Below are 15,342 nucleotides of genomic sequence, written 5' to 3' on the forward strand. Positions count from 1 at the left end.
AGCGCCTGGCCCCTGACCGCCGAGGCCCGGGTGTGCTCTCCTTCCGTCCCAGGCCCGGTGCCTGATGCTGACCGGGGCCCCTGAAGAGGAGCCCAAAAGGCAGAGGGAGGGGAGTCACAGGCCCGCAGGGAGCTGGGAGGCAGTGCCCGGCTGAGCGTGGGCACCTGTGGGCGCACAGAGCCTCCGGCCCAGGCTGCGTGTGTGCAGATGGCCTGGGCCTCCCCGCCCAGCAAGGTCCAAAGAGCACAGGTGTGGCACCTCCCGGCCTCATCGGCTCGGCCGCCTGCTGGGCCGGGGCCGCCTCATCGCAGGGCCTCTGCCTGGCACCAGCGGAGGAGACACCGCTCCCACCACCGGCGCCGGTCACCACCACCAGCAGCCCCCTCGGGGGACAGGCCTCACTGGAAGCCAGGTAAGGCCGGGCCCTCGGGAAGTCAGGGCCCAGGGGGCCGCCGGGGGCCCCAGGGTGGTGGGGGCAGCTCAGAGCTTCCCAGGCCAGAGGCTCAGCCCAGGGCAGCGGGAGGAGAGCCCCACGCCTCCCAGGGCGAGGGACTCGGTGTGGGCTGGCCGGCGGGGACGAAGGCAAGGCAGGGGTTCCTCCCAGCGGCCATGATGTAGGCTCCTCTTCCCTACTCCAAGCCCCCAACTCAGGGGTAAGTGCAGGGAACTGGCTGCCACAGCCCCCTCCTCCAGCCAGGGGCAAGACAGGCCAAAGCCAGCCCCCTCCCCTCTCCTGCTCGGGATCCGAGCGCAGAAGCTGCAGGGGGACCCACAGGGCCAGCCTGGCGTGGGGGGAGCAGGAAGAGGTGTGGACCACAATCCAGAATTGCCGACATTCACCTTGGGGCTGGCCATAGTTTCTCTTTCCTATCTAGGAGCAGGAACTGTTGTAGGGAGGGGGTATGGGAGAGGGGAGGGGAGCAGATGCCAGCACCCCTTACCTTGGAGAGGAAAGGGGTCGTCCCCCCCCCAACAAGACACACAGACCCGCGCCTCCCCCACAGCACCTCAGCTGTTTACTGGCAACGCATTGCCTCTGCGTCACGGCCGGGGACGCTATTTCCATGCCGGGCCCAATAACAGGGTGTGGGCTGCTCTTACCCTTTGCCCAGATTCCCCGGGGCTTCCTCACTGAGGCAGGGACACACCCACAAAGCGGAGACACGCTCATGGTGCTCGGCCGCCTCATTTGACAGCACATCCCCCTGACCTACACCGAGCGTGTCAAACTCGCAGCCCGAGGGCCGCATGCGGCCCACCAGGAACATTTTTGCGGCCCGGCCGGTATAACGGTGTGAGCAGTTATTACATGTATGAAAGGAAATACGTCTCCTGTCAGATCCAAAATTGCCGACATTCACCCACGGGTAGTTTTGTTGTTGTTGTTGTTTTAATATATTTTATTGATTTTTTTTGCAGAGAGGAAGGGTGAAGGATAGAGAGTTAGAAACATTGATGAGAGAGAAACATCCATCAGCTGCCTCCTGCACACCCCCTTCTGGGGATGTGCCCGCAACCAGGGCACGTGCCCTTGACCGGAATCGAACCCGGGACCTCTCAGTCTGCAGGCCGACGCTCTATCCACTGAGCCACACCGGTCAGGGCTCCTTGGGGCAGCTTTGGAAGTAGTCACTGCGAACAAGCTTTCCCCCGAAGTGGGAGAGAGAGTAGCAGAGAAAGAGATGCCAAGTGCCGGGAAGAAACATTAATCTTCTCGTTGCTCTTGATCTTTTTTTTTTACTATTCTTTTCTGAATGAGCCTACGTCTCTATGAAAATGGAAGCTTTTGCCCTTTTGTGGCCCAGAGACTTAAACCTGGTTCATTTGGCCCGTGTGAGCCTTTGAGTTTGACATGCTGGACCTACACCCTCAATTAGGCCCCGCCCCGCACGGACACGGACACACACACATGCACATTGCACACTGACTCACACACTTCCACCCATGCCACCATCCTCGTGCCCACAGCGACAGGCACACACATAAACACCCCGGCACCGAGTGGCAGCCGACAGGGCTGGGCCGTTCTCGGCGACCTCGGGCCCGTGACCCTCCCTGTCCTCGCCGGGTGAGGGCCCGATAGCAGCTCCCCGGCGAGGACGTTTGGAGGATTGCACAGCTGAGAAGGCGAAGCCCGCAGAGCAGGCCGGGTGGAAGGAGTGACACCGGGTGGCGGTGAGAATCCCCCAGCGCCGCGTCCGTGGGGCCTCGGCACGGGCTCTCGGGCGCCTGTTGTCACGTGGGGAGGGCGCTCCGGGCTGGGCGGTGGGATGCTCATGGAGGGCTTCATGGAGGAGGTGAAATGCAGGACTGAGTGAGGGGGACCTGGCGGAGGGTTCAGAGCATGGAAAGGAAGACAAATGACAGGAGGCTTGGGAAGGCGTTTGGGGGAGCACAGAGCACTGAGGCAGGACCCCAGAAACATGCCCCACACCCTCGTGAGTGGTTCCTGGCTTAAGAGCCAATACTGGCTTCCCAACGGGCAGCCCTGAGCCGGTCTGACAGAGGCCGCCTTTGGCAGCGGGAAGCCGGGGGCAGCCCACTCTCAGCATCTTTCACACTCGGGCCCAGGTCCCGTCCTGGCCACTCACCAGCTGTCCAGGGCCCATCGAAATGGCTTTATTAACCAAATAACGGAGGCCCAGCCCAGGTGGAGGGCTCCCCGGCGGAGGAGGCATGGCTGGAGGTGCTCAGAGAGGCCGCTGGGCCGGGGCTTTGGGTCTGCTCTCAGAGGCCCAGGGCGGGAGCCTGGGCCAGGCCTCAGGCCTCTGAGGGACCAGTCACGGGATCCCCGACCTGCCCTTCGCCCTGGGTTTCTCTCCATGGCTGACGGCTGTCCCTGTGATTCAGTTTTGGTTCTAGGGACTCACTCAGCCACGTCACCATGTCCCGACCCAGCAGCAAAGCCATCTACAGTAAGTTCTCCTTCCCCGTCTCCCCCTGGCCCTCCGCATGCTGCCCACCGCCCTGCCTCGGCCTCACCTGGGCCTTCTCCCCCCCCCCCCCCCCCCCCTGTCCCCGGCAGTGCACCGGAAGGAGTACCTGCACACCCTGGCCTCCGAGCCCGCCTGCCTGCAGCACCGGGTGGAGGTGAGTAATCCCGGGCCCAGACAGTTATTTCCTGATTTCACCCCGTGTTCCTGGTGCCCAAGGCCCTGCCCCAAATCAGACACCCAGACGTGTCCTGCCACGGAGCCAGCAGCTGGCCCCGCCAGGTCAGGGGGGCTCACTGGGCCTCGGCTCAGTGCTGGGGAGGCCCAGGCAGCCGGCAGGAGGGAGGTTGGAGGAGCCAGGACAGCAGGGGAGACACGTGCAGCCACTCCCACCCCCACCTGTCCCAGACCCGCCCTGCCACACCTCAACCCGGCACTGCTCTTTGCCCGGCATCTGGCCCAGGGGCAGGAGGAACGTGTGAGGTCAGCAGGCCCCACGGGGCAGTGCCTGGGCCTGGGCTCCCAGGGCTGTGGGCAGAGCTGCTTGGAGGCTCTGGCCTGGGAGGAGGACACTGGCCTGTGACATCCAGTTGCCTGAAGGGCTGTGGGCACCACCAACACGGCACCGACGGGAAGGGCGTGGTGGGGAGAGCGAGCGGAGGCCGCGGCAGAGCGGGGCTGTCCCGAGAAGGAGGAGGGAGGGGCGTGGGCAATGGTTGGGAGGCTCCAGGGGCCGCCGAGGCTGGGACCCGGGTCCTGGGCTCCGTGGCGGGGCCGGGACTGGGAACTGGCTTCCCTCGGGCCCAGCAGGCGAGAGCAAGAGGAGGCACGCCCGCCCAGGATGCCAGGGCGTCTGCTCACAGCAGCATCAGGGCCCTGGGCATGCAGGCGGCGCCCCCAGGAGAGGCGCTGGGGCCTGGGCAGAGAGCGGGGCAGTGGGACCAGGGAGGAGGCAGATGACACGCCCCCAACAAGGGCTTGGAGGGGACGGAGGGCAAGACTGTGTGTGACCTGCGGAGGGTGCGTTTGGACGGGAGGAGGGAGAGTGACAGCTGAAACCTGGGGGACGATCAGACCTGCAGAGGGACAGGAGATATGATCACTGTGCACCCGAAGGGGCAGGAATCGGAGGAGCTGGGAGGAGCTGGGAGGAGCTGGAGGAGCAGTGGGGAGGGGTGGGGAACAGCATGAGCAAAGGCATGGGGACAGGGATGCAGGTCAGAGAGAAGGCCCAGGCTGGGAGAGTGGGTTCCCAAAGGAGCAAAGGAAGCCAGGGACAAAATTGAGGGGCCCTGCCTGCCCCCGAGAGGAGTTTGCGCTTTATCTGTTGGGTGGTTGAAGCCCACGTGACCACCACCCAGCCCCCTCAGCCCCCCGTACTGCTCAAGGCCACGTCCCCACTCCAGAGCCCTAAGCCCCCTAGTGCAGCCCCTCAGCCCCCAGGGCCCGTCCCAGCCAGCTCCCGGCCTCCCCGGCCCCCGAAGGCTGCCTTGTGGGAAGGCCCTGCTCCCTCTTCTGCTGCCCTTTGCCACCCCATGTGCCCCGCTGCCTCCCCCAAACCTGCCCCCCCCCCCGCCCGCAGCACCTGATGACGTGCAAGCTGGGCACACAGGGGCTCCGGGAGCCCAAGGACGCCGAGCAGCGGCTGCAGGAGCTGGACGCGCAGGGCCGCGTGTGGAGCCAGAACCTGCTGCTGCAGGTCCGGGACGGCTGGCTCCAGCTGCTGGACATCGAGTCCAAGGTCAGCCCCCGTGCCCCGCCCATCCCGGCCCCTCACGGCAGCCGCCTCCCGTGGAGGAGACCAGGCACGGGGCCAGGGGCCACGGCCGGCCTGGGGTGACCCCGGCCAGGAGCCCCCCAAAGCCACTCACAGCCCCCTCTCCCCCGCGCCCAGGAGGAGCTGGACTCCTACCGCCTGGACAGCATCCAGGCCATGGACGCGGTGCTCAACTCCTGCTCCTTCAAGTCCGTCCTGTCCGTCACCGTGCAGGGGGCGGGCCCGGCGGGCAGCAGCACGCTGCTCTTCCAGTGCCCGGAAGTGGGGGTGAGTGGCCGGGGTGGGGTCAAGAAGAGAGTGGGTGTGGGGCCCAACCACCACCCCGCCCCCGCCCCCACACACACACACCTCCCCGCTGCCTCCTCCAGGCGGAGCGGCTGCGGACCAGCCTGGAGAAGGCCCTGAAGGAGGAGCTGGAGCTCAGGTAGGCAGCCCCTGCCCCGCCACCCGCAGGAGCGAGAGCTCCATCCCGCCCCGGTGAGAGCCCGGAGCCTGCAGCCCAGGGACTGGGGCCTGGAGCTGGGGGGCCGCGCTGGGGCCAAGGCCAGATGGGCTGTGGCCTGGCCCGGGGGACGCTGGAGACTGTCCCTGGAGCCTGACAGGGACCTGAGGAAGCTCAGAGGGCACATGAGGCAGGGGGGAGGCAGGGGGAGGCAGGGGAGGGAGAGGAGAGGCAGGGGGAGGCAGGGGGAGGCAGGGGGAGGCAGGGGAGGCCCCAGGGGGAGGTAGGGGGGAGGCAGGGGGGAGGCAGGGGGAGGCCCCAGGGGGAGGCAGGGGAAGGCAGGGGGAGGGAGAGGAGAGGCAGGGGGAGGCAGGGGAGGCCCCAGGGGGAGGCAGGGGGGAGGCAGGGGGAGGCAGGGGGAGGCAGGGGAGGGAGAGGAGAGGCAGGGGGAGGCAGGGGGAGGCAGGGGGGAGGCAGGGGAGGTCCCAGGGGGAGGCCTGCAGAGAAGTCTGGTCACAGCCTCTTTCCCCAAAACACTGTCAAGCCTGTGTCCCCACCGTGTGCTCGGCAGACCCCGATTCGGAGTCCCTCTCCCCGGCCAGGACAGGTGGCGGGGGGCTCCTCTGGAAAGGCCACTCCCTAGGGAGCAGGCAGCCCCCCTGGAGTGGGGGCCCCCTCCAGAACAGCCCCCCTGGAGGGCCCCAGAGCACAGTAAGTGTGGGTGTGGGTGTGGGTGTGGGTGTGGGGTGTGGGGGGGGGGTATGGGTTTGGGGGATGGGTGTGGGGTGTGGGGACGGGGAGGAGAAGGTTTAGATAAAGACCAGAGTCATGTCCTCTTACACTGCAGGGAAGCCGCTGTCCCCATGGCCCCAGTCACGACACTCCAGCATCCGAGAACCAAGCCCCTCCCCTCTGCCTCCTCCAAGGCGGCCCCCGACCCCCGAGTACCCAGCAAGGGACGAGGTAACCGCAGGCCTGGTGAAGGGGACACCAACCCTTCCCCCAAAACCAGGCCCCAGGGTGCCCAAGGCAGGCCTTGGGCTGAGGAGGGGTAGGGGGGCGGGGGCAGGGGGGCGGGGGCGGGGGGGCGTGGGCGGGGGCAGGGGCAGGCTGGCAGTGCCAGAGGGGCCTGATCGCCCCCTGAGGCCCACGCTCTCTGCGTCCAGGAGCTGCTGAACCGCGTCCTGAGCGACATCGAGGTGTTCGTGCAGCCGCTGAGGCAGGCCCCGGCGGGCGGCAGCGCGAAGAAGACGAAGAAGCAGGGGAAGAAGAAGAGCGTGGCTCAAGGGGGTGCGTGCTGGGGGCCGGGGGGAGGGTGGAGCCTCGGGATAGTGGGTGACCAGCTGCCGTCTCCCCATCCCCATCCCGCAGGGAGGACACAGGCGCAGTACCTCGACTGCTTCCAGAAGTTCAAGTACAGCTTCAACCTCCTGGTACGTGGCTCCCATAAGTCCCAGCCCCCCTCCCTCACACCACTGCCCCCAGGACCCCCGGTCCATGGCCTCAGAGGCACCCCAGGCTTCTCCCCTGGAGCCTCCCCTCCCCCTCCCAGGACCTTGGACAGTGCCAGGCTGCCAACCGAGGCCCGGGACACCCATGGGCCCTGGGGCTCCGGTGCAGGTGGCATAGATGGGGGTGGTGACAGTACCCCGTGTCCCCAGGGGAGGCTGGCAGTCCACCTGTCGGAGCCCAGTGCCCCTGAGCTGCTGCACATGATCTTCCAGACTCTGCACTTCGTGAGTGGGGGGGAGGGGGAGGAGGTCAGGGTGGCGAAGAGGTACAAGCTGAAGGGTAGACCGAGCAGAGGCCAGGGTGGCTGGCAGGGGGTAGAGGGAGGTTGTGGGGTCTGCCCCTCACTCCCCCCCACACATCCTCCTCCACCCCAGCACACCATCCCCCATCCTGCTGGGTGCTGCAAGCTAGGGGGCTGGGGTGGAGCCGAGAACAGTGGGGCTCTGAGGCCCGGAGGGGCAGCAGGCCTGCGGCCAAGGGCACGGCAGAAGCTGCAGGAGACTCCGAGCCCTTCCCATCCAGCCGGGCCTGTGGGACCCGCCCTCCTCCCTCCAGGTCCTGACGCACTGCCCTGAGCCGGACCTCGCAGGCCAAGTGATCTCACCCCTCCTCACCCCCAAAGCCGTCGACATGCTCGCGTCCCACCTGAGCCCGCCTGACAGTAAACTCTGGAAGAGTCTGGGCCCGGCCTGGACCACCAGCCGGTGAGGGAGGGCGAGGCTGGGCGTGCGGGGGGCACAGGGCAGGACATGGGGTGCAGTGAGCTCTCCACCGTCACAAGCCAGAACACCTCCAGACAAACTGGTGGGCTTACATGGAGCCCTCAGCTCTGTTACACCAAGTGCGAACTATATGTATATATATATAATTTATATATATATATAATTTCAGAGGAAGGGAGAAGGAGAGAGGGATAGAAACATCAACAATGAGAGAATCATTTTTCAGCCGCCTCCTGTGTGCCCCCTACTGGGGATCGAGCCCACAACACCGGCATGTGCCTGGCCAGGAATTGAACTGTGACTTCCTGGTTCATGGGTCAACACTCAACCACTGAGCCACACCGCCAGGGCTGGGACATTTCCTTTTAAAACCATCGCCTGCCATCACCCGCCTCAGAAGGAAAGGCTTTATCTCCGAAAAAAAAGAACAATTCTCCCCAGAATGTAGGGTTGGCAACCTTCTACCAAAATATTTTCTCACTCTTGCCGAGAACAAGGTGAAACCTTGTCTCAGAACTTGAGAATTACTGACATAAGCGTTGCTGCAAATGTAGCAACCAGCCGGCCGAGGAACTAAGATCTAAAGTGGGATGCCACGTCTGTGTTACCCTGAGGTGGGCAGATGGACAACAAGGCCAAACCGATGAGAGCCGTGGGGAGCGGGGGGTAAACCCAGCATGGATGGGGATGTGCTGGGCTGGGGTGCCCGTGAACACTCCACAGAGACAGGGGGGGGGGGGGGGGGCCCTGGCCCTCAGGTGAAAGGTCCAACCTGGCTTTGAGGGTTTGAGAACAGTCGGTTCAGATATGATGGTTAGCGCCACCTAGAGGTGAGCCCTCCGCGGGCAGCGCTGGAACTCCCCCTTAGTGAGCAAGGTCGCTCTGGGCGGGAGAGAGAAGGGAAACTTTTACGTGTCAGCGGAGAAAGGAAGGAGGACTCAGGAGGCAAAGAGAAATTCCCGAGAGTTCAAAGAAGAAACAAAAGAGCAGAGGCATAAAAACCGAGAGAGAAGAGGGTTTTAGAGAGAGAGACCACCCAGGAAGTGAGCCGCTCGCTCTGGCATCTTACCCAGTGAGTTCTTTCCAACACAGCCCCGTGACTGGGGGTGCTGTCCCACCCAGCCAACGACATAAAGTACAATTCAACGCCGTCTGTCTGTTTAGTTGTGCTAGCGTGCACATAAGACGCAATTCACCATCTCAATGTTTTTAAGAGTGTCATTCGGTGGCACTAAATACTTAACAATGTTGGGCGACCAGACCATGTCCATTTCTAGAACTTTCTCCTGGTCCCAAACAGAAACTCTGTACCCATTCAGCAAGTAACAAAACTCTGCACCGCTGCCTCCCTCTCCCCAGCCCCCGGAAGCTCCTCCTCCTTTCCGGCTCCGGGTATCGTTTTAAATGCAACATTAGGTCAGAGATGCCCCGGAATGTTTTCTGATTTCTTACGACAACAAGAAGTTAGGGAATGCATGCGTTGAAAAGTCAAACATACAGAAACTAAAGAGGGTGTAAAAACACTCAAGAGTTGAATGTCAGGCCAGTTATAGTTAGGTGGCTTGATTGTAGGCAAATTGAGCCAAAGCTGTGGTTTGGAAGGGCATGAGCCGTGCGGAGCCAGTGGACTTGGCAATCCGGGGATGAGGGGGGCTTTAGAAAAACTGCTATCGGTAGAGTAATGGCGGAGGTAAGAACCAGGTTGCAAAAAAGTTGGTACGGCCCTGGCTGGTTTGGCTCAGTGGAAAAAGCATCGGCCTTCGGACTGCAGGGTTCTGGGTTCGATTCCAGTCGGGGGCACGTGCCCAGGTTGTAGGCTCCATCCCCAGTGGGGGACGTGTAGGAGGCATCTGAGCAATAATTCTCTCTCGTCTTTGATGTTTCTACCTCGCGCTCTTTCCTTTCCTCTCTAAAATCAATAAAAATATATATATTTTAAAAGTTGGTACAGAGAAGGTAATAGAAGGACAGATTAAAAGCAGTAGTGACACAGTCACTGAGCATGTTTTTAAGACAAAGAGAAGGGACCGTTTAAAAAGACTCAGAAAATAAACAATTTACTGGTTCCCGTTGAACACGCGTCCTCTGCTGTCCCCGGGACGGCAGCTCTGGGACAGGCGGAGCCCGGGCAGCACACCGAGAGAGGCAGCGTCCCAGGCGCCACGCTCAGTGCCGGCAGCAGAAACACCCACTCTGCCCAGCCCCCACCTTAGCCCGACCCCCAGTGGGTGTGACCGGGGTCTGCTGGCGCCCAGCGCTCGGCCCCTTCGTGGGTGTTCTGGAGCCTTCCATCTGTGTGCCTGGGCACGTCCTCCGTTCCCTAGATCGGGAGCGGGAACGCCCAGCCCTTAGGCCATCTAAGGCACACGAGATCATTTCGTCTGGCCTGCCGAGGCATTAGGGGCGGTTTGATTAAATGCCCGGCCAGGTACAGCAGCTAATTTTTAAGTTGATAATTACGTATGGCCTGGGAATGAGGCTATAAATATCCAAACGGCCCTGGGCAGAAAGTAGGTTCCCGCCCCTGCCCTAGGACACCCCGAGGCGAGCTTCCATCTCCTCCCTCCGTCCCCCCCCACCCCCCCCACCCCCGACCCGGAGCGCAGTGGGCTCAGCTTGGTTCTCTCCCCAGGGACAACTGGATGGGCCCTGAGCCCCCGCCCTACCAACCCACGTTCCATGATGGCTGGCAGCCTCCAGAACCTTCCAGCCAGGTAAGGGGAGGGAGCCCTACTCCAAGCCCTGACCTCTGGCTCCTTTCTGCCTTCTCAGTCCACGCCATGGTCACATGGCAACTGGGAACCCATATGTGGGTGCCAGGCGGACAGGATGGGGGGCGTGAGGCGCTGTGTGGGCGTGGTTCTGTGGCCAGGTCCCTGCCTCCAGGCTGCCCTCCCTCACTCTGCCCGCTCCCTCTGTCCCACCCCACAGGCACCCTCAGGACGCCCGGACTCTGCTTCCCTCCGGTGAGCCCCGGGGCTTGGTCAGGGCCGCACGGCTAAGGGGAGGGCGAGAAGGGGCTGGCCTGCGGGCCTGTGGGTGCTGCCTCTCAGACACCCTCTGGGCTTCGGCCAGACGCATCCATGCACAGGCACACCCCTCCCCCTTGGGGAAGAACGCAGGTGCAACCCCTCTCCTAGCACTGCCTCTGACTTCTAAGAGCGCGGGGATAGGGCAGAGCTCAGAGCGAGAGAAGTCCCCCACTGAGTCCTCAGAGATCAGCCACATCCCAGACCTGCTGCCTGCAGACAGCGCCCCTCAGCCCTGTCACTCACCCTGTGGAAACCCAGCTGTCACTCCTCCGGGCGCCTGTGGGAGACAGCTGGGCTCCCGGGCTGGGCCGGGGGCTCCGTTCCCCAGGCCCGGCTCCAGCACCCTTGGGGGCGGCGTGTCAGGTCAGGTAGCACCTCCTACTTGGCTCAAGAGGAGACACAGCCCACGGCCCTCTGTGCCGGGACCCTAACTTTGGACCCTTCCCCCCAAGGCCAGCCCAGCCAGCTCTGAGGATGCAGGTCGTACACGAGTTTAAAGCGAGAAACCCCAAGGAGCTGACCGTGGCCCCGGGAGAAGTGCTGGAGGTGAGGGCTGGGCAGCTGCGGGCAACCTGGGTGCGGGTGCGGGTGGGGGTGCGGGAGGGGGTGCCGGTGGGGCTTCTGGGGAGGGAGGGGGGCCTAGAGAGAGTGGAACATGGGGAGGGCTGGAAGGAGGAAGCCTTGTCGGGGAGGAAGAGGCTCGAGTGACAGAGGGTGACTCCTGCAGGTTCTGGACCACAGCAAGCGGTGGTGGCTGGTGAAGGACCACAGGGGCCAGAGCGGCTACATTCCCAGCAACATCCTGGAGCCCCTGGAGTCGGGGTCCCCTAGGGGCCAGAGCCCGGCCTTTCGGGTACTCCTGGGCTCAACGGGACACAGCTCTGGGGCCGGAGCGGGTGGGCGGGGCCTCAGGACCGGGGAGAAGGCCGTCCTGGTTGATTTAATGCCATCACATGCTCATGTGGCCCAGCTTAGCAGGAGCCTGGGCCCTGCCCAGCACGCACGCCGCGGGGCGGGTCACCTGCTGGCAGCCCAGAGCGGGGCCCAGGCGAGGGGGGCCCTGGGGGTTCTAGGGGGAGACGGTCTCTGACTCCCAGTGCCCCCAATTCTAGGCCCCGATGCTGCGACTCAGCGCCAGGCCCGAGGAGGTCAGAGCCTGGCTGCAGGCAGAAAACTTCGCCCCTGGGTGAGCACCTCGCCCGGGGGTGCGGGGGGGTCTTGGGGGAGCGTTCAGACAGTAAGCAAGGCGACCCAGAACCCGGGACCTGCCTCCTGACCTGCACGCTACCTACATGCTACCGACACGGTGCTTACATGGTACACCACAGTCCCACACGTGCTGCCCTGTCCCAGCAGAAGAGGGGCTGTGTTCCTGCCTAAGTGGGGAGCCCTTGCCATGGGGAAGGCAGTGAGATTGGGGGGACACAGGAGGAATCTCAGCTGCTACCCACCACCCACCTACCCCCACTGCCCCCACAAGATTTCTCCCCTGCACGCCTCCCTCCAGACCAGGAGTCTGCCATTGGTTCAAGCCAAAATGCGTGCGTTACTCCTTCCCCTCCACCCGCCCTGTTCCATGAATTGTCCTGCAACCCCAGCCTCCCAGCCCCTCGGGGGCCGAGTCCTCTGCCAGCACTGACGGCCTCCATCTGTCCGTCTGTCCCCAGCACCGTGAACACTCTCGGGGCCCTGTCAGGATCGCAGCTGCTGTACCTGAGCCCGGGGGAGCTCCAGATGATGTGTCCGCAGGATACCCCCCGGGTCGCAGCCCGGCTGGAGGCCACCAGAAGGATGCTGGGGGTGAGGACACCCGGGGAACCCCAGTGGGAATGCGGGGTGCTCCCTGGGTGACAGTGAGAGCCCACAGGCCTGCCCTAGGGTGGCACTGAGCGTGGCGGGTACTGGGCACGGCTGTTCCCCCAGGGACTTGGCATCCTGGGCTCAGGCAGGCCTGGAGGTCTGAGCAGAGTGTCCACAGGAGCTCTGGAGGGCGGGGGTACCTTCCCTGGCACCAGCCTCATCTCCATCCTTCTCTCCTCAGATAAGCCCGTAGGCACCAGCTCAGACACCTCCAAGATCAAGGCCTTCTCACAGCCGGACGAAGGACCTGATTCTCTTTAGAGCCCCCAGCAGTCCTCTCAGGTCCCCAACTTGCAGCGAACCCCACACCCAGCTCACACAGCAGAGGACGAGCCAGCCCAGAGGGTGGGCGGACGGTGCCCTCTGGCTGCGTGGGGAGCCCTCCCCAGCGACCACCTATTTATTATGTCTGTCCTGGGCCTGGAGGGCTAAGCTTTGTCGGGATGCTGCTCAGTCCTCTCTCCCCAATAAAAGCATCTTCAAGCCTGGCATGCGCCTCCCTCTCAGCTTCTTCTGGGCCTGATGGGGGCCAGAGGCGGGGCGGCGGGAGGAGCTGGGAGGCTGCTCCCAGTAACCAAGGCGACCCAGCATCCATCCCCGGACCAGACTGAGCGGGCCCCCTGGAAGCCAGCCTTTGAGGATGACAGCCCAGGCCCTGCTTACCCTCTTCCTAAACAAAGCCCCAGCAGTGCTCACCATGGTTGCCCTTCGGCGCACATTTCCCCCGTGTATGCCAGGCGCCCAGCAGCGCAGAGGGCAGGGCATCCACCAGAGCAGGGAGTGCGGGCTGCAGATGGCGGGAGGTGTGGATCAGCACCCTGCCTGCCGGTCTGCTTGGCAGCTTCCTCCTCTGACACGGGTTTTGTCCCCTCCCAGTGGGTGAGCCGACCGTGCGCTCCCTGCCCAGCTTGTCTCCGGGCACAGCGCGTGGGGAATGTTGGACTGGGAGTTCAAAGTCCACCAACTGGCTGGCAGGGCACCTCACTCTCTGGGCCCGATTTTCTCACAGGTTTATGAAGCGGTTCGGCACTAATGTGGCTTCTGGGACTTAGGGTGCACGGCCGTCTTTCAGCTCCTAAGTGTCATGACTCCCTTCCCATAGCAGAGGCACTTCTACGGATTCAGTCTACACGTAAGGCTGGATGTACTGTGGATCAAGTGCCCTTAGAGTTCTTTTTTTTTTTTCTTTCCTTCTTTTTTTGTTAATCCTCACCCGAGGATATTTTTCCCATTGATTTTTATTTTTTTTAATACATTTTATTGATTTTTTACAGAGGAGAAGGGAGAGGGATAGTTAGAAACATTGATGAGAGAGAATCATTGATCAGCTGCCTTTTGCACACCCCCCATAGGGGATGTGCCCGCAGCCAAGGTACATGCCCTTGACCGGAATCAAACCCGGGACCCTTGAGTCCGAAGACTGATGCTCTATCCACTGAGCCAAACTGGTTTCAGCCCCATTGATTTTTATTGGGATTGAGTGCAAGGAAGGGGGAAAGACAGAGAGAGCGAAACATTGATTCACATTAATTGGTTGCCTCCTGCACACGCCCCTACTGGGACCAGGGATTGAGCCTGCAACCAAAGCACGAGCTTGGGACCCTTCAGTTCTTGGGCCGATGCTCCAACCACTGAGCAAACCTGGCAGGAGGCACCCTGGGGTTCTTTTTTTTTTTTTAATTTATTTTATTGATTTTGTACAGAGAGGAAGGGAGAGAGATAGAGAGTTAGAAACATCGATGAGAGAAAGTCATTGCTCAGCTGCCTCTTGCACACCCCCTACTGGGGATATGCCCGCAACCAAGGTACATGCCCTTGACTGGAATCGAACCCGGGACCCTTCAGTCCCCAAGCCGACGCTCTATTCATTGAACCAAACCAGTCTCGGCCACCCTGGGGTTCTTGAGATGTTTCCGTCAGTATCTCTTAGCTGGATTTGTCAAGACCCTGGGCCACCCGAGGTGCAGACCTCCTATGTCATTCCCTTGAGTTTCCAGCCTCAGAATATCTCTTTTCCCTCACAAAAGAGGGCACAGGCGAGACCCTCAGGGTCTGGCTGTCAAGGGCAAAAGTTCATCAGAAAGTTAATGTCTTGGGATGGGGAAGAGGTATTAACCCATTGACCTCTGGGCTTGGGGGACCTGCAGGCGCCCTAGAAAGAAGGAGACACTCCAGGGAAAAAGTGTTTTAGCCTCGCGACCCCCAGAATTCCCAACAAAGATTGAGATCAGGTGGGGGGGATGCCCAGATGTCCAGTTCAGCGGAACTAACTAGCTCTGCTATTAGACAGACCTAGGCTGCCGTCCATGAGAATTTAAGAGTTTAGCATGGCAGCTCCCCCAGCCCCTCCAGGCCTCCTTTATCCCCTTCGGTGAAATGAGCATCAAATTTACTTGGAAAAGGTGTGAAGCTTAACAAATATGAAGTACCGAGATGACTGGTGGCATCACAGTAGTGAAGGTTAGTCTTACACCACAGGCGAATTTGTGACTGGCCGTTTGTTACCTCGGGAGGAGAGATTCAGCCATTATGAATGTATCTGTCTCTAAGGATGGCACTTTTTTTTCTTTCTTTCTTTCTTTCTTTCTTCTTTTTAGTGAAATGTCTTTTTAAAAAGTCCCAACCTTGCTTCAGCCAGACTAATGGAGAAATAGGATGTCCCACATCCGGGCAAGGCGGGAAAGGGTTTTGGGTCCTAAGTGGCCAGGCTGGGTAGACCCTGGGGCCAGGAACCTTGGAGTAGCTCCTGAGTCGTGACACCTCCCAACATGCACACAAGGGTGGGGTTCCGGGGTGATCAGAGCCACAGCCTTGCCCACCTTCCCCCTACCCCCCAACTAGGTAAATATCTCACTCTCCCGGGGCCACCAGAGCCCTCACTGCTCGGGCTGTGGGCACCATTAACCGAGTGCGGCTCGCGCAGAGTCCCAACCCCAGGTCCCCAGGCCCCAGGTCCCCAGGTCCCCAGGCCCCAGGCCCCAGGCCCCAGGCCCCCCAGCACGCGCTGCACCCCTCCCCTCGGGCTGCAGAAGCGCGCGGCCCGGGGCACGTTAGGAGGGAACCG

General features: G+C 62.2%; 1 protein-coding gene across 4 annotated transcripts; it reads left to right on the forward strand.

Moving 5' to 3' along the window:
- Positions 1-246: 246 nt before the first annotated feature.
- On the forward strand, positions 247-12,775 carry EPS8L3 (EPS8 like 3). Of its 4 annotated transcripts, none has more exons than XM_036452527.2 (19): positions 247-412; positions 2,856-2,915; positions 3,026-3,090; positions 4,516-4,674; positions 4,828-4,977; positions 5,079-5,134; positions 5,724-5,863; positions 6,000-6,115; positions 6,319-6,442; positions 6,524-6,585; positions 6,814-6,888; positions 7,220-7,368; positions 10,019-10,100; positions 10,318-10,352; positions 10,871-10,964; positions 11,146-11,271; positions 11,531-11,604; positions 12,086-12,271; positions 12,460-12,775. In XM_036452527.2, the coding sequence occupies exons 2-18, from the start codon at positions 2,885-2,887 to the stop codon at positions 12,267-12,269; spliced, it is 1,722 nt and encodes a 573-aa protein (XP_036308420.1). In that variant the 5' UTR covers positions 247-412; positions 2,856-2,884; the 3' UTR covers positions 12,270-12,271; positions 12,460-12,775. The 4 variants fall into 4 exon arrangements, with proteins under 4 accessions (XP_036308420.1, XP_045442871.1, XP_045442869.1 ...); XM_045586913.1 differs by having other exon boundaries at positions 250-412; positions 12,086-12,218; XM_036452526.2 differs by having other exon boundaries at positions 283-412; positions 2,851-2,915.
- Positions 12,776-15,342: the final 2,567 nt, after the last annotated feature.

This window comes from Pipistrellus kuhlii, unplaced genomic scaffold (genome assembly GCF_014108245.1).
Source record: "Pipistrellus kuhlii isolate mPipKuh1 unplaced genomic scaffold, mPipKuh1.p scaffold_m20_p_24, whole genome shotgun sequence".
Taxonomy (NCBI): domain Eukaryota; kingdom Metazoa; phylum Chordata; class Mammalia; order Chiroptera; family Vespertilionidae; genus Pipistrellus; species Pipistrellus kuhlii.